General features: G+C 37.3%; 1 protein-coding gene across 5 annotated transcripts in view; it reads right to left on the bottom strand.

Annotated features, from left to right (window-relative positions):
* The window catches only part of Dym (dymeclin), a 369,043-nt gene that overhangs the window by 141,333 nt on the left and 203,051 nt on the right, over nucleotides 1-24,659 (bottom strand). The window contains exon 14 of one of the 5 annotated variants that reach the window (XM_033757360.1): nucleotides 19,230-19,394. The exons of the other annotated variants lie outside the window; for them this stretch is intronic. Within the exon in view, the coding sequence (XP_033613251.1) occupies nucleotides 19,230-19,394 (165 nt within the window). The remainder of the gene's footprint in view (nucleotides 1-19,229; nucleotides 19,395-24,659) is intronic. 5 annotated transcript variants of the gene reach the window in all.

Here is a 24,659-nt window from a genome sequence, read left to right as displayed (position 1 = left end):
AAAAAAAAAAAAAAAAAAAAAATCTCCAGTTTTATAAACTGTCTGCAAGTGAAATTGTGAATGTGCAGAGAATCAAAATAGTTCAATAATTCAGAGACAATATCATTTAAAATGTATAATCACCAAATAAATTAGATTTTGTTTGTTTTTGTTTTTGGTACCAGGAATTGAACTCGGGATCTTGAGCTTACAAGGCAGGTGGCAGAACCACTGAGTTAAATCCCCAGCCCAAAATCAGATTTTTAGTTGGCTTTAAGGTAGTTCAAAATGATTTCAAGACAAAGTTACTTAACTAAATCATACTATTATAAAAGTGTTTTTATCATAAAAGGCATTATAAATTTAAAATATGGTTTGGGAAGCCAGAAAATTGGGGTTTCAATACTGGCTTTTCCACCTGACAAGTTGTCTCATCACTGTGCATTAGTTTCCTTATTCATAAAATGTGATTGATTATAATATCCTATAAAGTTACTTTGAAGATTAAAACAAAAATAGTTAATAAGTGAAACAGTATATGTTACAAAGTAAGAGCTCAATAAATATTAGCCATTATCACTACTACTAGGCAAAGAAAATATTTCATACGTATGCTCTAATATGCAGTCTTTAAAAAATCTATATAGTACATCTAAGGTCATTTAAAAATTAATTTTAAGTACATCTAAAGTTCATTTAAAAATTAATTTTTAATGAACTGCCTTTCATAGACAGCTAGATTGTATAACTATTGTGCTAAACAAACAGCCTCTTGGAATACATCTTATTCCAGTTTAAGATCAATATAAGAATGCACATGGAAAAATGCCAAAGTAACTCTCCAGTTTCTTTTCTAGCTCAAATTTTTAAGATAGAGATTGTAAAATGTAACAGAACTGAAATTTTCAAATCTCAAAACATGAAATCTTTTAAAAATAGAAAAAGATATCTACTGAGAATAATGCACTAAGCACTTGTACGGTTAAGAGACAGTTATTTTACTTTATAATTCTGTGACATTCAATAAAATAAAACTCAGAACAGGGATTCCAGATAGACTTGGATTCTACTTCCAGCTTGTCTGATCTTTGCCAAACCATTTTACTCCTCTGTATTCTCTTCTGCTTCCTCATCTTTTGTAACACAGAACAAATCATTTTGTTGTCAGTATAAGTCTGAGGGACAGAATTAAAATAAACGACACTTCCATTCAGTAGTTAAAATAAAAAGGATTTACTTTCATAACAAGAATGATGATTTAGTGTCAGTAGATGAAACATTAACTTCTGATTTACATCAGAGTCTATTTAATTCTGGAAGTCAAATAAATGTTAAGGGCCGGCATCAAGGCATGCTAAGACATAGAGAGTACTTTTTTTTTTTCATATATGGGAAACCCTGTATGTTTAAGTCTATTACACATTTAGTAACCAAGAATATTTCTATAATAAGTAGCTGTGCAATCCTGTATGCCTGAATACATACATGAAATTCCCTGCAAATGACAGCTCTAGGAAGGAAGGGGAACCATCGTGGGGGAATCTTGTATCTACTCCAAATCCTTCCTACACACAGGATAAACTGCATGATAAATTTTAATTTATTAGTGTTCCAGAACTCTTGGTCACACCTACACACCCACAGGTGTAACTACTGATTCAAGTGCCTTCTTTACCAGTAAGGTCTATACCTAAGGAGAACTTGGTAAAAAAAAAAAAGATCAACTACCATATGTGAATTTCATATTGTTCTTTCCTAAAATTCTATCATTTCTTATTGTTTCTCATAACATCCTTCTCACACAAAATCTGATCAGTTCATGGTTTATCATCCTTTAAGTGATAAATTATTTAATACAACAGTGTCGTTTTAGTGCAGACCACAGTGACAAGCTAGTACAATATAGTATTTATTTGGGGTGTGGTTCTAATATTGGTTTTCACTAAACTTTACCAATATTCTTATAAGGAACACACTGAAAATGATTTTTCTAAACATTTCCAACTAATTATAGTAAAAGAAGTTTGTTTGCTTACCTAATAGGTAAATTTGAATTAAAAAGTTAAATAAAAATTATTTAATACATATGATATGTTTTCTTACCTACATTTCAAAACTTCATTCTGTTTTTGCAGTTATTTGCCTTCATAATTTATTTATGCCAAAGCATAATTTTGCTAGGGTGGCTTGTTAGGACTAATCAGTTTTTTTGTTGTTGGTTTTGTTTTGCTTGATTTTAGAGATAGGGTCTCGATCATCATGTACCTCAAACTGGCCTTAAACTCAGTGATCCTCCTTCAGTCCCCCAAGTGCTAGGCTTTCAGACATGAACCACCACACCCAACTTCAAGATTATTCTGTTTTCAAATTGTTTTCCTGTGTAATGTTTAAATTTTGAGGTCAAATTTAACGTAAAATAATTTTACACTTTCTGTGTTCTTCTGCTTAACTACAGCCACCAGAGTAAATGTTTTTTTATGAGAGAGATTTCAAACATATTGATATTAAATAGGATACACCTATAAATACTGAATAGTTTCTCTAGTGTGTGAAACTGAAAGTGTAAATAAGGACTAAAAGGTATAACAGATAAAGTGAATAGGAAGAAAAGGTGCAAAGAGGATGGGGAAGTGGGAGGGATAGGGGAAAAGAAAGAAGGGAATGGAATTAATATAAGAGAATTTAAAAAATGGAAACAAAGTCTTTGTAGATAGGGAGGGAGGGATTGAAGGGAGGACAAGGGAATGGGGAAAAAATAAGAACCAAGATGGATTATGTAAAGGTGCAAATTTCCAATGATGAATATCATTATATTATACACCTTAAATGTACAAATAAAATTAATAATAATAGAAAAATATTGATATTGCCTCACTGGTTCATGTTTTACCAGATATCCAAAAAGTGGAAATTTTGTAAAATATTCCATTGGGGGAAAAAACAATGCAATTTTAAATATTTCAGAGCTAAGGATCCTTTTTTAACCAAGTACTTTTATTGGCTTATCTCTGGAAACTATAATCAGAGCATTATAGTTAGAATCTTGTATCATCTTGTGCTATCTTGAAGATGTAGAAGCACTGCGACAGGACCTTTCTGCCCCTGGACAAGATAATCTCTGAAGAAATGCTCATTAGGAAACTGAGAAAGTCTGCAAAAAGTCAATTTCAATAAACCAAAATCATTCACCCCTAGCAAATATGAAACACCTACTGAATAGTCAAGTATTATCTTAGGTGCTTGGCATTAGTGGTTAAAAAGACACACGATCCCTGACCTTAAGAAACTTACAATCTGCTTTGGGGAAGTGAGAGAGAAAACAAATGTGTGAGAGAAAATATAGGTATAGCAACGGATTAGGGATAAGGGAAAACTGTCTAAGGCAGTGAGAAACATTAGATACAGAGAAAGGAAACTACAGGTAAGAACATGTGACAAGTCCTAAGATGGATAAGTACTCAGAAAAACCTGGAAGAAAGAATTGGTGTGGTTAGATAGTACTATAGTCCTATAGACAAAGTCACCAAAGGGTTTGAGTGAGGAAGAGACATAATCTGATTTAGAATGTTATATATGAAGACATTTGCTGGAGGAGGAATTAGGGATGGGGAAGGGACTGACAGAACAGGGGAGAAACTACTAGAGAGAAGTCCAGGTGTGAGATAAGGGAGTTTGGGCGGGCAGTGGGAGATGAAAAAGATGCAAGACTCAACTTATATTTCTGCTACAGAACTGAAATGGATATAGTGAAGATGGACGCCGGAGGTGAAGGGAAAATGCTGGTGATTCTCATGTGATAGGCGTAAACTTGATGGATGCAGGCACCATTCCTGAGAAGGGAAGAGAGGGTTTATGAAGAAAGTGTGGGCTTAAGAGTGCACCTGGGAGATGGAGCATGTGAAAGGTGCAAGAGGTGAGGTTAACATTAAGGCACCTGACAGTGCAGAACTGCAGCTTTTCACCTGGTATTATTAATCTGGAAAGTACTGGTCATGGATAACACTTTGAAGTGAAAAAAAAAATCAATGAAATTGCCCAGGTTAAGCGCTGAAGTGAAAAGAGAAAGGGACCTCCCCCCGCCACAAGTCTTAAGAATTCCAACATTTAAAACAAAAGAATCTAAAATGTAAAGGCAAAAGTGTGGGAAGAATGTAAGGCATGTGCTGTCAGAAAAGCCAAGAGGAGAGCTGTAGCAGAGACCCCTCCCATCCAGTATAGATGGCGACTGGGTGTCTCAGGACCCACCCTCCTTTCTTTCTCAGAGTGCATACCATCAATTCATTTCTATAGCTGTTAAGAAGAAAAAAGTAACCCCAAACCAGAAAGCATACTAAGAAGAGTGATTTCTAAAAATTTAACTGCTTATTGTATTTTCTTACCAACTTTACTACTCTGAATTTACTTGTTGTACTCTGATTTATACTGTACTGGGTACAAAGCAGTAAATCTCTAAAACTGAACACCACATTACAGAACACGGAAGAAGCTTGATGACAGGATCAAGTACTGAATACGTAATTCAAAAGGAAACCATAATGGTTTAAGTGGGCTAATACATTTCATTTCATGCCACTGAAGTGGCACAGAAATCAATATAGCACACAGCCACAATACAATTATTAAGACAGTATCATATGCATGAAAAATTATTACTATGGTTTCAAATATTTATTCATTACAGATTTAGTGAATGGTACACTATGACAAGACCGTTCCAGCAAATCTTAAAAATTCTTTTGAAATTCATTAGAATATTGTCTTAGATTTAGAATGAAGATGCAATCCTTTGAAAGCAATAAAATGGCACCAGATGTGATTTTTTTTTTAAAGCACAGTACAAAAGACACAGCAACTGGGCAAAACTACTCCCAAATTTCAAAGTGCTACAGTTTAGATACAGAAATGATTTAATATTATGCTTACTTAGAATTATAGACCCATAAGCCCATCCAATTAAAAAGAAAAGTAAAAGAAGTAAATGTATACAACTGCTGAAATAGGCATGGGAGAAAGTCTTGGTGATCATGTGATGGGAGCTCTTATCCACTCTGTGAGCCACGCCAGTTCTAAGCCAATTAGCAAAACAATATTACTTTACACTTATAGGGGGAGAAAGAAAAGTATTTATTTAACCTTGAGCAGCAGGAGGATGGCAGAGAAAATGGGGGAAGAAATTTATAATTTAATATAAAATCTTGAAAAATTCCTAAAAATATATTTGAAATTATTTTAAAGAGAATTGTCATGTTTTATTACTGTTTCAGTACTATTGTATACATTATCTAGTTTTTTCCACATATGTATATAATTTTATATGGCTATTTTATAGTAATATGTAATTTTATATTTTTTTCACTTAAAATTATTTCAAATATTTTGCAAATGTCTACTTTTCCTTATATTTTTAGATTTTATGACTTTCCACTAAGTTGACAAGATGTATAGTTAGCACAACCATTTCCTTATTTTATTCTTAAATATAATTATTTTCCTTGGTTAAGTTTTTTCCTTAGGATAAATTCCCAGATATATTTTAAGAGTTTTAGTAGATATTTCCAGCATATGTCTTAACAGAATCCAATATTTTCCACCATCTTTATAATTTTTTAGGTTGATCTGCTTTCTAGCCTGAGAAGCCCTTCCAATAAAAGTCTGACTTCTGTGGTCATCAGCTGAAATTTCCATCACTGTAACTCACAGTGACAACCTTAAAGCACCAAACCAAATTTCTAGCACTTCTGGGCATTCTGGAGCACAGTCCTGTGACTTTGGTGTTACCCCTGCTCTGCCCCACTCCATGTGCTACTGGAGGCCAGAACCACCCAGGTCTGAGGCCTAAATCCTGCCTTGCTATGGGAAGAGGAAGCTCTGTGGGAGGCCACTATCCCCTCTGCTGGGGTTTTAAATGGAACTGGACCTGGTCACTGTGGGGAAACATTCCCCATTCCCTGCAAGGCATCTGGGCCATGCCCTAATACTGGAAATGTTTTCCTAACAAAGATGTCATGTCATAAATGGTGAGACAGAACTTGTGGTTGTTAAGGTACTTGGGTGTCTGCTAGAAAGATTCTGCTGTATAGGCCAGAGCACCTGTACTCTACTGTAAACGTGGCTGTGTCCACATCACTTCCTGTCACATTCCTGCTATACTTTGGGGCTCCTGGACTCCTCCTTGTGGGGCACTGGTTGTGGCTACTGATCTTGGTGGTCTAGCTTCTGTAGTGGAACAGGAACTGCATCCTACTGGGCTCCCAGGGCCTACACTAAGCCCTGGTCTAACTCATCTCCCACTGGAATCACCCTAATACCCTTACTCCCCTGGCACACCGAGGGTGGGGTCCTCTGCTCTCTTCCAGGAATTGGTCCCACCTCCAGAAACTCCTGAACAAATTGAACCTTCTCAATTCCAGCTGGAGGCCCAAACTCAAAATCCAGAGACTCCCAAGGTCCAATCCTCTTCACTTCAGCAAAAAGCTGAAGGTCAATCCTCAGCCCCCTGAGGAAGTTTAATCTTCTTCAATGCAGCAGGAAGCCCAGGCTCAACATGAATTTGCTACTAAGCAGTACACAGATCAGCTTTCAATGCATCAGGAGATGCACTGAATCAAGTAGAAGCAAAGCTTACTACTCAAACATGCCAATAGTGACAGTTAAACGTGTGCATATGGAGGTTACTATAACTATAGAAGTAAAGGAGGCTCAGCTTACTCTTATGACAGCTGCAGGCCCCAGCACAGTCTCCAGAGTATGGAGGAGGTGGAAACTTCTCCAATCCAACAAGAGGTCCTAGCTCAGACTCCAGAGCTTTCTGAAGAGGTGGAAAACTCCTCAACTCAACACGAGGCCCCAGTTCAGACGTCAGCTCCTCCTGAAGAGACTGAAGCTTCTCCCAGTGAGGAGGAGCAGGCTGCTAAACCTTTTTTGTCTCTCAGGTGGATGAACCTTCTGGAAGGCAACTGGAAGCCCCAGCTTAGACCTCAGAGTATGATGAGGAGATGGAAAATTCTCCAGAGCATCATGAAGTAACAATTTCAACTCCAAGTTACCATAAAGCTAAGCATTCACACTTACCCAACATGACTGTTAAACCCCCAGATCTGCAGCTTACCATACCACCACAGAGGTGGGAAGTTCCCCAATTTGCCAGGAAGCTGCAGCTCAACCCTTTGCTGCAATGAATTATGGGGAATCTCCTGAACTCAGAATGAGGCCCCAACTCTGCCTCCAGAGCCCTCTAATAGGTCTGCACTCCCACAATTTCAGCAGGAGACTCCAGCTCAATCTTCAGAACATTTATAGGATCAACAACCCTCTCCCAACCAGTAGGAGATCATGGTTGGGATTTATAGACTTTTAAGAAGGATGAATCTTCAACCCAGTTGGAGGACACAACTAATTACAAACCACTGAGGAGACTGAACATTCTTTGATCCAGCAGGAGACAGTAGTTGAACATCTACAAATCACTGAGGTTTAACCATCATTAAACCCTCAAGAGGCTGCAGCTAGGTCTCCAGAGCTCCTCAATGTACTTGTAGCTCAACCTCCAGAACATCATGAAGCAACAGTTTCTCCTGTTGGTGATAATCAAGTTCAGCCTTCAACATGGAACAGTGTCATTTTCTCCTGCCAGAGTTGAATTTTCACCAACCCATCAACAGCTCTCAGTTCAGTCTTCCATGAACACTACACTACTTTTTCTTTTCCGCTGACAGAAAGTATAACATTTTCAGCTAAGCCTTCACAGACACCTGAGCACATAGAACCACCTCTAATCTGACAGGAGTCTGTATCTCTACTTTCAGAACCACCTTACAATATGGAACCTTCTCCAGTTTAGCAGATAACCCCACCTCAGCCTGCAGAACACCCTAAACCAGTGCAACAATCTCTAGTGCCACAGCCAGTTCTATCTCTTCCTCCAGAGCCTCCTGAGGAGGCAGAATTTTCTCTAAATCAGCTGGTGGACCCATCTCAGTTTGCAGATTAGCAACCTAATGACAATGTAACTCATTCTCCAGCCCATCCAACCATTCCAACACTAGCTTAGGATCAAGTTCAGCAGCCAACATTGTCCAGCATCAGGTTTCATAGAGTTGGATCTAGAAATCATCATTACGGCAGAAAAAATTGCAGAGGCTAAAAGAGTCTCTTTCTATAGTCCTGAAAGCATCTATAGCAATTCCTCTGAATTCCCAGAAGTGAAACTTTCATATCCAGACCAGCTTTAGGCTCAGCATCTAAACCTGACTGAGGTCTCTATTCAACCTTTGGGTGTGGTGCTTACTAGAACTCCGCTATCTACTACAGAAGGTAGTAGTCTCCAACTATGTAGGACCCTCCATGTGAGCCTCCAGAAACATCTAATGAGTCTATAGCTCAAATTCATGAGTTAAGTTTCATGGTTATACTCATGCCTCATGAGTTAAGTTTCAAGGTCAGGTCAGGAGGCAGCTCAGCATCCAGCATTACCTAGAATCATAGGCCGTCCTTTGAAGCTGGAGCTAACCCCAAGTCCAATTCCCACTACAGGAGCTAAACATTCTGCAGCCCAGAGGAGGCTGCAGCTCCTTTTTCAAAGCGTCCTGAGATGACAATTCCACAGCCACAATGGGTGCAGGCTCAACATCTAAACCTGAATGAAGTCACTGCTAAACCTTTGGATGTGGAACTTAATGATAAGTAACTATTCTGCAAATTATGCCCTCAAAAGGGCTTTAAGTGTGTAAAGGGAATAGAATCTGTGATGAATACGAACATATGTGAGCTCTGTTCCTGCCAAGGTGAGACATATATTGTCATGTATTGGTCTCCACCCAATGCAGAGGCTCCACTGAGTGCTTACACTAGAGTCCAACACCACCTTAATTTCCACGGAAACTTTTTCTAATCTTAATGAAAGTATTTGTACAACATATTAACAGGCTGAAAAATCAGATTGATCCTATAATACATAGTTTACTGGGAGACATTTGAACCGGTACTTTTTTCTTTTGGAGTTTATAAATCTTTGTTGTGATTTACTCACAGAACTGAGCTTTGGAACATTTGGGGCATGGTATGGAATGCAGTTTTTACACAAAGCAATTCTCAATCATAATCCTTTGACCATTGTTAAAACTTCATATCTTTTTAAATTGCCAGCATTAAAATATCTACACTTGAATGCAACACACATGCCACTTATGGCAGCTGAAAACATCATCATGATGACTCTGGACTGGAAAAATTTATCTTACCAAGCCATATGGCCTGCTGCCTCTGTCAATCTAAAAATGGCACTGAGTTTGTCTGCAAGACAGTGAAGCTGCACTATCTGACCAACACCACCACAGTGTCTTGTAGAAGCACCCATAGGGAATGTGGAAGGAGCCTTCACGAAGCTGTTAGAAGCCTGGAAGAAGATGGCCAGCACTGACTTGACTATTGAGCCTGAAAAGTCTTCCCAATAAAGTAGTGTCAACTAGTGAACTTTCTAAACAAGCAGTTTGACTTTAATCGCAGAAAGTGACACATTAGTGCACTCAATTACATATTGCCATTATTTCTCAGAGAGAAACCTAGAAGATATAGAATCAACATTACTGCCATATATAAGATGGAGATAATCCCCTGAATTATTTGAAAAATAACACAAGAAACCTCTCTTCTCAACCTGTATCCAGCGCTTGACTTACAAAAATGAACTGAAAAATCTATTTTCTGCAAAATTTATTAGATGTAGAAATTCAGGAAAAAACTGAAGAGGTTAAGAAGAGAAAACTGCCAAATTTATGTAGGTCCTTTAGGTCCCAAATTTAAACATCAAATGTTTCCCAAAAAATTGGCAAGTGCTTCAGCACAGGAAAGCAGCCTGGCAGAAGATCAGTATGGAAGGAGAAGCTGAGGTCTATGGACAGGCCCAAAGGGTACATGAAGGGTTCCTCAAAGAAATGCAGAAAGAGGTCAGGGAGAGGCAGAGTGCCCAGCCACTGGTAGAGAATACTACCAAAGAAAGAACCCTCAGGAGACCTGACACAGGGGAATAGAAGTAGCATTACGGGTACCGAGGCCCAGGAAACTGGCCCCAAACACCTACATAGAGTCTTCCTTCCCAAAGGAACAAAGCAGCCATCTCTTCCTCCCTGAAAAAGTCCTTGATGAGCAGGTCTCCCACTTCTATCCCTTACAAAGCCTCACCTGAGAGTGAGCAGCAGAGCAAAAGACTTCACTTGCAGCATTTTGGTTTTAGAACATGCAAATGCTAGAGTTAAAACCATGAAAGCTTCTAAACTAACCTTATATTCCCCCAAAAGTCACCCTTCCATAACATTTACTCTCTTGTGGCCCACAGAACACCTAGGGATGATCTGAGTGAATACCTCACAAAGGAAAATGTACACAGTACACTAAAGCTTGTGAAAAAGCCTCTACTCCAGGGATGAGGAGCCTCATTAGTTCCTCTTCATGGGGGTTCTTTCATTTTCAGGAGACCTGTATGTTCAGCAGAATCCTTTCTCCAAATTATATACCCTTTCAGAACTATCTGTAGAAACCAAATTGTAGGAGATGTTTTTGAAAGGAACGTTTTTGCACTACTGTTTCTAATTCAGACTCTGCTGTGACTGCATTAAACCTAAAATCAACCAATAAATCAGACCACTGGCTCACTCCCACAAAGACATCTCTTTCCCATTGCTATCGTCCCCAGGTTATCAATTTGCAACTTGGCTAAAGCAGCAGCTCCATCCCCTCCTTCCCAATGACATGAGAAGGCTCATTTGTCATGTTATTTGAACTTTGAAAAGGGACTGCTCTGAGAGCCGTGTGCAACTGGCCTGTGACAAACTCGTGTCCAGAACAAGTCTCTTGATAAAGTCTGTCAGTGAGTCACAAGAAGTCAAGGTGTCCCAGGTCCAATGGGATACAAACAAGTGGTAAAGTGAGACCTAATCAATCAATGAGAACATAAAAGCCCACATATACAGAAAGGGCAGGAGGAGGCAAGAGAGCCATACAAGAAATTCTAGGATATAACAATAACAACAAATTCATTATGATGGTGGTAGTGATGGTCTGATTACAGTTCTCTATCTCATCAAGATTCATCCACACAAAACAGCTTCAGAAGATGAAGGGTTTTCAAGGGGCTTTTTCCAACTTTGGTGTAGGAGAAACTCAATGAAAAGAGCGTAAAAAGTGGGGGGCTTCTGTTTTTGGTGGCCATTGTGGCTGAGGGACATGAATAGATCTCTGAGTGCCAAACACAAGAAGAGAATGATGTAGATACTACACAAGGACTCTCCCAACAAGGATGAGACTGACAATAATGCCGCAGGGGAGCTCAGTGAAGCCTCCACAGAGGCAGCACCTGCAAGAATTGGCCATCAAGGGTGAGGAAAGTGAAGCAATCAAAGAGGTGGTCACTGAGTGAATCCATCCTGTCTTGAGTGGTGTTGCTTATAAAATAATTTTCTCCAAATACAATGTATAAAATTCATTTTAAAAATGATATTTTGACAGATGTATTCAACATGGAATAAGTAACTTGAACTAATTAATATATTCACTACCTCAAATAGTTTTCCCTTTTCTGTGGTTAATAACACTTCAAATACTCTTATCAATATTCATGTATAAATTACACTGTTGTTAATTCTAGTCACCATTAACTATAGTTGTGATAATAAAGACTTAATAATGAATAGATCTCTTGAATCATTATTCTTTATCATACCTATGCTACATATATATTTTTATTAAGTTTATTGGTACATTTTAAGTACACAATATGACATCTATCATTGGGAATTTGTACCTTTACATTATATGTCTTGGTTCTTATTTTTTTTCCATTTCCCTATCTTCCCTTCAACCCCTCCACCCCTCCCTTTCTGTTCTCCCTTCCCCCTTGGACCTTATTTCCTATTTCACACTATCTGTTGTACATTTGATCCTTATTTACACTTTTAGTTTCTCACATCAGTGAAAATATTCAGTATTTACACATGTGTCCTCTTTATTTCACTTAAGAATATGGCCTCAATGTGAATCCATTTAGCTATAAGCATCTCTAGTTTCCTACTTTTTATGGCTGAGTACTACTCCATTTTATATTTTAAAAAATGCTTATCCTTATCCAGTCTCCAGTTGATGGGCAATTGGGCTGTATTCAAGTTTTAGCTATTACTAACTGTGCCACTATAAACATGGGTGAACATATATCGCTGTGGTATCAGTCTTTTAATACTTTTGGGAAGATACCCAGCAGAGGAATAGCCGGGTCAAATGGGACCTCTAATCCAAGCTTTTTCCAACAATGGAGAAGGGTTCCTTTTTCCCCACAGCCCTGCCAGCACTTGTTATTGGTTGATTTCTTAATAGCAGCCATTCTCTCTGGAGTGAGGTGGAATCTCAGCATGGTTTTCCTTTGCATCTCTCGAATGACCAGTGATTTTGAACATTTTTTCTTATGTTTACTTGCTATTTCTACTTCTTTGAGAAATGTCAGTTCATTTCAGATGCCCATTTTTGGATTGGGTCTTTAAATATGGGAGGTCTGATTTTTTTAAAGTTCTTTATATATTCTAGACAGTAGACCTTTGTCTGAGGAAGAGCTGGTAAACATTTACCCCACTATGTTATATATATGTTTTGGGGTGTGGTTGCAGGAGGGTTCTGAGGACTGAACCCAGGACCTTCACACTGAGCTACATCCTTGGTCCTTTTTTTAATTTTGAGACAGGGTCTTGCTAAGCTGCCCAGACTGCCCTTGAACTTGTGATCCTCCTCCCTCAGCTTCATATGCAATTTGATTGGAAAACAATTCAGGATTGGGTACTGCATCATATCTCTACAATATTACTGATTTTTAAATGGTTTGAGAGTTTGAAAAGACTATGCTTTTGAAAAATCAATCTTTTACCAAATAAACTACATAAAGTCTTTAATATTGAGTATTGGTAACACAAATATCTCTTCACACCATTAGAGCATAAAATACAAAATCACATTGACTATATTTACTACATCTTTGTAATACTGGTCAATAAGAACTAACTACATGCAAAGAAGTAATGGCAGAATTCCTACTAATATTTTATATTGTACTATTTCAGCGATTATATTTCTCTCCATGTGGTTCTCCAGTTCATATTTTTCAAACTTCACTTCCACTAACTCCTTCTTTTTTCAACTCCACTGCCACAATCAGATAGTGTCTCTTTTAGTTATTCCCTAAATTCAGATTCTTTCCCCTCAAATTCTTTAAATGAATGACCATCATCAGAAGAAAAATGCTCTGACTGTATCACACTAAACATCTTAAATCTCAACTGCCTACAAAAACCCATACACAAAGCATGTCCCCCAAACTCCCATGAAAACATATATATGAAATATCCTGACCTGGCATTCAAGGTCCTCAGAAGCCTGGCTCTAGACAACATAATTACTGCAATTCTAAGTAATTCCACATGTAAATCTTCTCTTGACAAAGGCCCCTACTTACTGTCCCAAAATACGCTTTCTCTTCCATGTGATCCTCCCCAATTTAATTTTCCGAACCTGCTCTAAATCAATTATTCTTAGGTCCTATTTAAATCGTACTTTTTAAGGCCATTTCAGATCTGCCTACCTGAAGAGATCTCTTTTATACTTCAGTGATTTGACATATGACCAATAGTACAAGGCAATGACTTTTAGAAAATATGTCTTATCTTCTTGTCTTCACCAGGAATTCCATTTGCTGCTTGACAGAGGACTAATCACACAGTAATCACTGGATAAATCTCTGTTAATTACCAAGAACAAGAATTCCCAATGGTATGGTGGAGATGACAGTCCCCGTAACTCTTTCTTTTTCCTACCCAGAGAGAGCATTTTAGCACATGAGGCCATTCAACTACAGGCTCAATTCCAGCTGTCCATGGATATGTCTATGACTAACATTTGGTAAAAAAAAAAATGTATGTGATGCCCTTAAAATGGAAATTTACATCTAATCCCAGTCCATTCCACCCTCCTATTGTCTAGAATGCAGAACTGGTGGTAAACTATTCTAGACTTTTCCAATGAGGTCAAGATGGAAGTAGAATACAAGGGAGGAAGTGGAGTAGAAGGGGGAATGACTCTAGGCCTAAAACTTTTATGGAGCCGAGCTGTCACACCAGCTCAAACTTCCTTTTGAGAAATAAACTGCCATCTTCTTATTTAATCTATTGGAATTTGGGGAAGGTCCCTCTTTTACAGTAGCAGTATCTAATTTTCTAACAAAATTTCATGAAAACTAAATTTAGAGGCAAAAATTTCTATTTCTACTTTTTCAAGAGATGGTCCATAATTTTTAATAAATTCTAGACAATTTCTATGATCACAAAAAAAGATCAAGACCACTGATCAGAGCAAAGTATTAATGAGTCAAGGCCTTCAGGGCCAACATGCTTCTTTTATAGGATGAGAACATATTTTTAAATTGGTATGTCCTAGAAAATAATTTTTAAACACTGCCGATGTACTTGCATAGCCTTCCTGCATCAGGCAGCAAAAAACTGAGACCCTGAGTGAATAGTAATTCAAAATAAATTGTGCCACAGTAACAGAATCATCTCAACATTAAACTTTCCCTTGATTTCTCTTTGCCTCTGAGCCAACCAAAGTATTGGTAGCTATAGCTTTGACATCAGCATAATATATAAATTAAAAATATAATTAAAAGAACAGGTTTTTTTGCTTCACAGATTTTTTTTTCCTTTTTATTGAGTTTATTGGTATATTCTAGGTATACAGTACAGTTACATTCATGGTATCTTGTACCTTTATATGACATGTTCTGGTACTTCACAGATTTCTTATAAAACTAATTTGCTACCCCACCCTGAAACTTAAGAAAGTAGTTCTTAAAATTGGACATTTAAAAAACTCTTAAGTGATCAAAGTGCTTGACTGCATGAAACTACTAACAATGAATTCAAAATTTTAAATGCTCATTCAAAATTCTAAATCTGATTTCTAGAGACATCAAATCTATGGTTGTAGCTTGAGAGATAATCTCAATGCTTCTAGGAGTAAAATGGAAGTGCTATCAGGTCTGAAAGGTTTTACAGCTTCATGAAGTATGATGCAAACATAAAAAAGGGATGATGCATTTTTAAAGTTTACGTAAGAATAAATGTAAAACCCTGAAAATTACTTCAAATAATTAAATGTACAAGTCTAGAGAAATGTGTATTTCTGTGAATAAGATCTGAGAATTCTACATAAGCCAAAGTGTGCCTGTTTTCAAAAATCAGTTCAGTCTAGGCCAAATTACAGGTATATTTATAATGCATAATTATTTAAATTAAAAGCTATATTTATAAAGTACAGCTGAAATGTTACATTTAATTCTGGATAAAATAGCCAGGCGTGGTGGTGCACGCCTGTTATCCCAGCAGGGAGGCTGAGGCCGGAGGATTGCTGTGAGTTCAAGACCAGCCTGAGCTACATAGTGAGTTCCAGGTCAGTCTCAACTACATAGTGAGACCCTGTCTCAAAAAAACAACACAAACAAACAAACAAACAAATTCTGGATAAATTTTATGGTGGATATTATCAAATATAGACATTCAGGAAGATAATAACAAGACTGAATAAATCATCTGTTATAAGGAATGGTTGAAGTAACCAAGGTATTTAAACTGAAGAAAAACTTAAGGTGTTTTCAAAAGCCTGAAGGCAACAGGTACAGTGATGTATGTCTATAATCTCAGCTGCTTGGGAGGCTGATGCAGGAGGATTACAAGTTCAAGGCTAGTCTCAGAAATCTAGCAAGAGCCTGTTTCAAAGTAAAATTTGAAAATAAGGTAGCAAGAACTCTACTGTCTCCTGAGTTAGGAAACCCAGAAGCTCACTCTGAGGGCTGCTGTAAAAAGAATTCCTATACTGGCAAGAAGTATGCAAATAGAATGACTGAGATTTCTATCTATAGCCATAATTCATATTAGATTAAGGTAAAGTTCTTTCTTAATAAGCAAGCTTGTATTTCTCCCTAGGAACTAAAATATACTTTGAACATTCAGTATAACCAAAAGCCATGTGATTTTTGTGAAGTGAGTCTGTGACTATTCCATGAAGATTTTGGTTTGATTTGTCCTCCCAAATAATGTGGTTCTGTTAAAAGAAAAATCCCTCAACTGCAGGGACTAAACTATACTTGACCACATGTATGCAGGATGTCAGTCACTGGCAAACAAACACTGCATGTAAACTGATTAGCACACCTATACAGCCCTGAATAGAATAGTATTTTGTACACCAACCCAGACTGCAGGTGGTGGGGCTAAGGCTGAAAGCCAGTAGGTAAAGGAGAGGCCTTAACTCCAGAACCCTTGTCCATAATTAGCACATTGTATTAATATTGGTAAAACCTGGCAGATTAGAAGCCTAGAGCCACACCATCTGGTAAATGGCCTTGGTATGACGTGAGAGAAGATGGAAGGCTATAGTTTCCCCCCAATATTTCCTCAACTACCTACCTGACATTAAAGGAGGTTCAGTTAGTTCTCAGGAGGGTTTTGTATTGAAAAAAATAACCTTTTGAGACTTAATACCTTAAGCCTTAGCTGGTAGTACTGAGGAGAAAGAAATCAAAGTGGGTAAGGTCTAAGGGGTTCCAAAAAAGGTGCTCAATGAGCAAATGGAAAATACAAGCAGCATTCTACATTGATTTAGAAACCAAGGCACAGATTTAACTCTGCAGTAATCAGGTGAAGGGGGCTCAGGAACTGCACACTGTTTTGCCTCCTGGTGCCTCCATTCTTTTTCCCCTGTGTTTTTTACTCTTGTCTCTTCCTATTTCGTCTTCCCTGTCCTGTTCCTTTCATTTCCCTCTTCCCAGTTGATTGTATATTTATTTCTCCTGCCAGGTAAGGGCTATGACTTTAGAGTTAAGCAGATAGTGGCCTCTGTCACAAATGGCAAATGGCAGAAGCCATTGTCAGCAGTTATTACTGAGGATTAACAATGTGTAAAGCATAAGAAGCTGTAAGATCCATAAAAATGAATAAGACAGAGTGTACACTCCTAAGAGGCTCATCATCTGACAAAACAGGTACAACACACACAAAGAAAAAAGAGAAGTACCGTGTGATGGTTGCTTTAATATTCAGTTTGGCCAGGCTATGATGCCCAGTTATTTGGTCAAAGCTAGTCTAGATGTCACGGAGAAGATATCTGCAGAAGTGACTAACACTTAGGATCAGTTAATATCAAGGAAATCAGATTACCTTTTATAATGTGGGTGGAACTCTTCCAATTACTTAGAGACCTTACAAAGATTGTTTTCCAAGGAAAAGGAATTCTGCCTCAAGATGATGATATAAAACGACTGCCTGCGAATTTAGGATTCAAAACTATAACATCATTGCCTACCCAAATTTCCAGCCTGAATACTTACCCTATAGACTTCAGACTTGCTAGCACCAAAAAAAATCACGAAAGCCAATTTCCTATGCTTGCCCCTCTCTCCCTCCACCCGCTGTTGTACTAGGCATTATTCTACAAATTTTGTGTAGATACCTGATATATTAGTAAATAAAGATAAAGTAAATTATTCTACAATTTAAGAGGGCCAGTGATCAACAGCAACTCTCCTGTTTCTTACAATCAGACAAGTTAAAACTCCAATTCCTAAAAATATCATTCATTTAAACTAACACTCACTTTAAGATAAGTTGGTGGAAAGCCATTGGCTTTTCAGTTTGACAAATTCTTCTAAACTCTGTGATGGCCAACCTTTTAGAGCTTTCAATGATACAAATAACCCACAGTAGTACACATTCCATAGGTTTGCCACTACTGTTCTATACTACATACCTAAGAGATTTTTGTTGTTGTTGTTCTTTTTTTAATCAGTATATGTTTGCAATACATAATGAATACATTCATCATGGGGAGTTGGCAAATATACATATTTTTTACTTGTTTTCCCCTCCCCTCTCTCCGGTTCTATTATTTTCTCTTGCTTTTCTATATTTGGTTTTTTGATTTCTCAAAAAAATCTATAGCATACAAAGCAACATGCCATGCATCTGTACAATCTTTCTGTTGCCAGGAAAAGTCTCTGTAAACTTAGATGCCACATGGTCTTTGTTTCCTAATTAGAGTATTTTCACTTAGATATAATGTATAGTCTGAAGCTTTTGTATGTTTCTTCATCTGCAAAGGTCTATTTTAATTCTAAGTGTTTTCCATCTTCTGGTTAAAGTTGCCATGGAGTTTGTCCCTCTTCCTCTAAATCATTTGCCAGTGAAGATACTGACTTAAATCATCACATCTAGCTTAACAAAATAGTGTTGGTATAAGTCATCACTGACTTACAGAAAATGTGTGTTTAAAATGTTAACTGTAGGCCAAGTGCAGTGGCACATGCGTGTAATCCCAGCTACTTGAGAGGCTGAAGCAGGAGGATCACAAGTTCAAGGCCAGCCTAGGCAACTTAGATAAAAAATAAATTAAAAAAAAAAAAGGCTGGGGATTATAGATTAGTTATAAAGAGCCGCTGAGTTCAAGAGTCCTGATAAAAAAACAAAAAAGACAACTGCAAAGTACAAAGCAGTAATATTATGCTGGTCCTTTATTTTGGTGCAAGATACGCATTAAATAGCAGGTGTTGATTTTGTCTGATATTTGAGATTGATAGCTTGTCTCTTACCACTCCCACCATCATTATGTTTAATCTACATGCATCCATGACACATTTCAAACTGCTGATTTTGTAACTACTCTGTATGTAACTAAAATGAATAAGAAACAAAATCCAAACAGAATAATTTCTACCTTCCTATAATGTCACATCTGCACAGGTGAATGCTCTATAAGAGCAGGGATGCAGTCCTATAGCAAACTCTTAGGTGTGCTCTCAGACCAAGAAATATAATTTAAAAGTCACTGATAATTAAGTCACTATAAAGTCTATTTCACATACAAATCAGACAGAACATTCCAACTAGTATAAATCAAGAGATTTCCAAAGGGAACAAAATACAGAAAAGTTCTGACAAGTTTATGTGACAACTGTGTGGCTGAAAGCCCTCCTTTCTCTCATGAAACATAAAGTACTTAAGAAAACATTTATAAGGAAACAAATATCAGCCATTTAAAAAAAATTAGTATCATTGGAAGTATAAAATTTCACTTTTACCATTAAATTGACATGTGTCCCATGAAAGCATGCAGTTATCAGTCACACACAACATGCAGCATGCAGTAAACAGACAGCAGAGATTAATAACCTGGCGACATAGGATCTGAGAATGTGAGAGCAAGTTAAAGACAAGAATTCCTCTCCATTGTCACTGAGGGCCGAGAAGCAATGCTGAAGCGTAGAACAGTGAGAGTGGGGGAAATACAGTTTGTCCAACACATAAACATATCTCCGCAAGTGGCGGCAGGTATAACTGAAAGACAAGGTAAAAGGAGAGAAACAAAGAGAGAAGTTTTCCTTCGAAAAAATAAATTATTCTTTATGTCCTCAAAGCTTTTTGCGTATCTTCATTAGATGATGCCTCCTCCCAAAGCTCACAATTGTTAAAAGAGAATATTAAAATAAAATAAAAAGAATTCAAATAAAAATGAGCAAAAGATCTGAACAGACACCTCACCAAAGAAGATATACAGATGGCCAATAAGCACACGAAAAGGTGTTCCACATTATATATGGCCAGAGAAATACAAATTAAAACAGTAATGAGACACTATTACAGAGTCATGAGAACAGTCGAAAATCCCAGAATACTGAACACATGTTGTCGGGAGCAGCAGGACACAGGTTCACTGGAGAGAACGCAAAGTAGCATGAACACTTTGGAAGATAATTTAGAAGAGAAAAAAAAATAAACATATTCTTACTGTGTAATCTGGTAATTGTGCCCCTTAGAATTTATCCAAATAAGTTGAAAACTTATGTTCACATAAAGAACTGAACATGAATCTTTACAGTAGCTTTATTTGTAATTGCAAAAACTTGGAAGCAACCAACATGTGCTTTAGTAGGCAAATGGATAAGCTGTTTCACATCCAGACAACAAAATATTATTCACTATTAAAAAAAAGAGCTACCAAGTCATGAAAAGACATAGATGAACCCAAATGCATATTACCAAGTGGAAGAAGTTAAATCAGTGAAGCCTACATACTGTGATTCCAACTACACAACATTCTGAAAAAGGCAAAACTATGAAGTCAATAGAAAGATAACTGTTGCTGGGAGATAAGGGGGTGGAGATAAACAGGCAAAGCACAGAAGATTGTTAGGGCAATGAAAATATCTTGTATAATACTACAATTACTGCATTTGTACAAAACTACAAAACATACAATTCTAGGAGTGAATCCTAATGTAAACGCTCTAGACTTTGCGTGATAACAATGTGTCAATTGTCAATGCAGGTTCGTCATTTGCATTGAATACATGGCTCTGGTACAGAAATCTCATCATGTTGGACAGCAAGAATTTAGGAACTCTCTATTTTCTGCTTCATTTTACTGTGAACCTAAAGTTTCTTTTTTAAAACAGGGAGGGGGAAATATATGCACAGGAAGAAAAGTATGAAAATATGATTGTGTAATTAGTGAGCTACACGAACTGTGTCAAGGAAGAAAAAAGTGGCATCAGTATTTCCTCCTCATAGTACTACAAATGGATTCCTGGCAGCCAGGCGATAATACTATAGGCAAGTGAGAGATACTATGGCAAAAAGAGTTTTCTGACTGAATTAGGGGGTCAGAAAACTTAGGAGCCAGACCCAGTCCAGCCATTGGTATCTTTATAACAGTGAGTGTTTGATCTCTTTGAGCTTCAATTCCACAAACAACACAGAAATAAAAACCTTAAACTACTTCAAACTTTTAAAGAGATACTACAAAAATGTAGAACAGTGAAAATTAGTATTACTGCAACAGCAATTTCACTGGGGCCACATTTCAAATCACTTAAAACATAACAAGTTGCAAAGAGGAAAATGCAAAATCAGTTTGACAAGGTGAACAAAGTAGTGAACAAATCAACTAATGTGTCTAGGTTGCCAGCCTTTGAGAACCATGCCAGAAAATACCACCAAAAGTATAACAAGTCACTAAAGGTATGACACATGTTTTAACTATGTTGAACTAAAATAAAACTAATGAAAGAAGATTTAAAATGTACAAATTTTCACACATGAATAATACACTTATTCATTTCACCACTAATCAACCAACCAACTACTGTAATGAGCCAAACACTATCTCTTACCTAGTACATAGAAAGAGTTATGCTAGGCATTGAAGATAGGGTATGGCACAAATTATAAGTGCCTACTGTTTGGGGCTTAAAAGCTAGAGGGAAAGACCAATATTAAACAATAACAAAGCTATACAGAAACTGAAAAAGTCTTACTAAGAAGCTTGTAATGTCCAAAGTTAAGGTAGTGTTTAAGAAGCCTTTTAAGGTAGGTTTATACTTAAACAGGTATGTCTACTGGTCCTTAGAAAGGACTCCAGAACTTAATCCACTGAAGAAGAGCAAAAACTTAAGAAAACATAAAAACTGCATACCCATGTTTCACAATTCACAATTCACAATAGCCAAGATATGGAACAAGTCTGGATACCCACCAACAGTTGGATAAAGAAAGGATTTCTCACACTCACATGTGTACACACACACACACACACACACACACACACACACACACACGATTTGGACATGAGGAAAAGTAAAATTCTATCTTTTGCAGGAAAATAGATGATGAATCTGGAGACCATTACGTAGAATGAAATAAGACAGACACAGAAAGACAAATATTTCATGTTTTCCCTAATATGTGGAATTTTTAAAAGATGAGAAAAAATAGAAGGCAGACTATTATTAATAGGAAGAAGGGAATAAGAGGGATGGAGAAGGGTGAAAGGGTAAGCAATGGTGGGGGGATAGATATAAGAAAAACATATACATCGAAACCCTTCCCTTAAAGTGTAAAATGAGGGGGCAAGATAAGGAGGGTGATGGGTGTGGAAAATGATCAAAGCATGTTAGGTGCATGTAGGAATCTGCCAAAATGAAGTCCACTAATCCATATAATCAAGAAAAAACAACAAACCATAAAAACTATGTTGTTTAAAAATGTGATTCATCACCACTACAAACAAGTGATCACAATTAATGTTACCATTAGAAATGGTGGGGAGGTGACAAACATACATGGTGTGACTTCTGGTTATTATCACAGCATAGCATAGCACAGATCTAATCCCAAGAAATAAAGACAAACCTAACTGGAAGGTCATTCTACAAAAACCAGTTCTGTATTCTTTAACTTTTGAAAGCTATGAAAGACAAAGACTGAAGGACTGTTTCAGATTAAAGAGATGAAAGAGAACAAACAACTAATATGTGATTCTGTATTGGACCCCCTACTACGGTGTGGGAGTGGCTTCCAGAAAGGATTTAGCAGGGCAAATGACAAAATTTTAATGCTAGCAGAAAAGTTTCTAAAATCAATGTTAATTTCCTGATTTTGATAATTTCCTTATTTTTAAGAGATATACACTTAAGTATTTAGTGGTATACAGTGCAGCATATCATATTTACAAATTCATTTTCATTTTAAAAAGAGACGAATACAGTGATAAAGCAAATGTAAAATTTTAGCATCTGTGGAATCTGTCAAAGATAAGTATGTGTACTATTTTTGCAACTTTCTTGTAAGTCCAATTTGAAGACAAAAAGTATTAAAAATATCAAAACATCAAAAACTAATTTAATCTAAAAAGAAAAAACTAATATTTTTGATAAATTGAATAATTTCCATTTTTAAATTATAGGATTAAAATCTAGACCCCCCCCCAAAGTGTAATTCTGACCTCTATACTTGAAGCCTGGAACATCAGCAAAACTACAGCGTGGGAAATAAATAAATGTGGTCTGGAGTTATCCCATAAAAAACAGTCACTCTGACTTAAGGGTTGTATTTGCATAAAAAAATAAAATCTCTTTAGTAGCCTTCTTATATGAAAATGTCCAAGATTATGAAATATATAATTCTGCATTTTACTTGATATGGCTATCCTTCACCAAAATAAAGTATGAAAATGTTCTGTCCTGAAAAAAATTCAAGTCTGTATGGAATGCCAAAAGCTACAAGAAAGATTAAGGATTAAAAAGATCCCAGTTTCTCCCACCCAGAGCTGCCATCCTCCAGCGCTGGAACATAGCCTGGGCCCAGATCCACCGCGGGAAGGAGAGCCACGCCCTCTCCCTCCTGGAACCGCCATTGCTCCAGTATCAGGAAGGTAGCCGTGTGGGCACTCCTGAATCCCCATAACTCCCCTAACCCACCCCCTGCACACTTTCAGACCTCCTGATTGTGCCAGCCTTTGGACCCACTCTGCAGAGGCAGAGGTGGTCAAAAGGGTATTTTTCTGAGTTCCCAACTTTGAACATCTTTAAAGAAAGGGCGTAGGAAACCTATAGAAGAACGGTGTGGAGTTCAACCATTCAGAAGGTTGGGGAACTCAATCTGGGCCTTGTAGCCCGAGGTCAGTCTGCATCATGGGGTTCAGCCATCAGCTAACTGAGATCAGGGGCCTTGCGTCCCTGCTCTGTCTGAGCCATTAAATGGTAAATATACTATATTGAAAAGTTTGTTCACTGCAGACATGTTCTGGACTGCTTCTTGATTTCAATTTAATTCAAATGGTTTAAGGGTGATAGACTAGTGACTACCACAGGTGGTCAGTGTCCAAGTTGTGCTTGATCTTAATGTGTTGCTGACTGTATCAGTTGGGATAAAGGATTGTGGTTGATTTGATGAGCTGTTTTCTCTGATGTTATGAAGATGAGAATGTCTGTGGGTCGTTAGAGACACAGAAGCTAGGGTGCAACTATATCAGGAAGATTTGGGTGATAATCCAGAGATTAAACCAAGGACAGTCCGACAATAAAAATTAAAATGAGAAAACACTTAGGCAAGACACAGACAGACTTCCAGTTCACCAATGGCAAACAGTAGGGCAAGTGAGGATGAAAAGGCCGATACTGAACCACCAGGACACCCTGAACTCAAAACACAGGAAGTAACAAAACAGATCAATCAGGCTCTAGAAAAATTCAAAACAGAAATAATTTCCCAGATAACCACAGATATACTGAGCAAAATGGAAGTCATGATTCGAGACTCTAGAGCAGAAACTGACAAAAAAATAGATGAGCTCAGGACCACGATAGAAGCCATGAAGGCCCAGCATAAGAAAGAAATAGAAAAAATAAATGCCCAACATAGGAAAGAAATGGAATCCATAAAACAGATATCCAGGAGATTAAAAACTCCATTCAAAGTGTACACAACAGAATAAAAGAATGCGAAGATAGACTCTCAGATATAGAAGGTAAGATTGCAGTCAGTGACCATGAAAAGAGAGGTCTCTTAAAAACAGTAGGGGATTATGAGAAATCAATTCAACAACTCCTAGATGATGCAAAGAAGAATAACATAAGACTGATAGGAATACATGAAGTAGCAGGACAAAATACAAATGACTTAAGCTGTTTGCAGAATTAATGACAGAAAACTTCCCAAACAGAGGGGAAGAATTTGACATTCAGATAACTGAGGCATATAGGACCCCAACTAGCTACAAAAAAAAAAAAATTCTACACCTAGACATATAATAATCAAGATCCC

This window comes from Fukomys damarensis, unplaced genomic scaffold (assembly GCF_012274545.1).
Source record: "Fukomys damarensis isolate Sample0158 unplaced genomic scaffold, DMR_v1.0_HiC HiC_scaffold_30, whole genome shotgun sequence".
NCBI classification, from domain to species: Eukaryota; Metazoa; Chordata; class Mammalia; order Rodentia; family Bathyergidae; genus Fukomys; species Fukomys damarensis.
The sequence above is the reverse complement of the archived record's forward strand: the minus strand, read 5'-3'. Positions and strand labels throughout refer to the sequence as shown.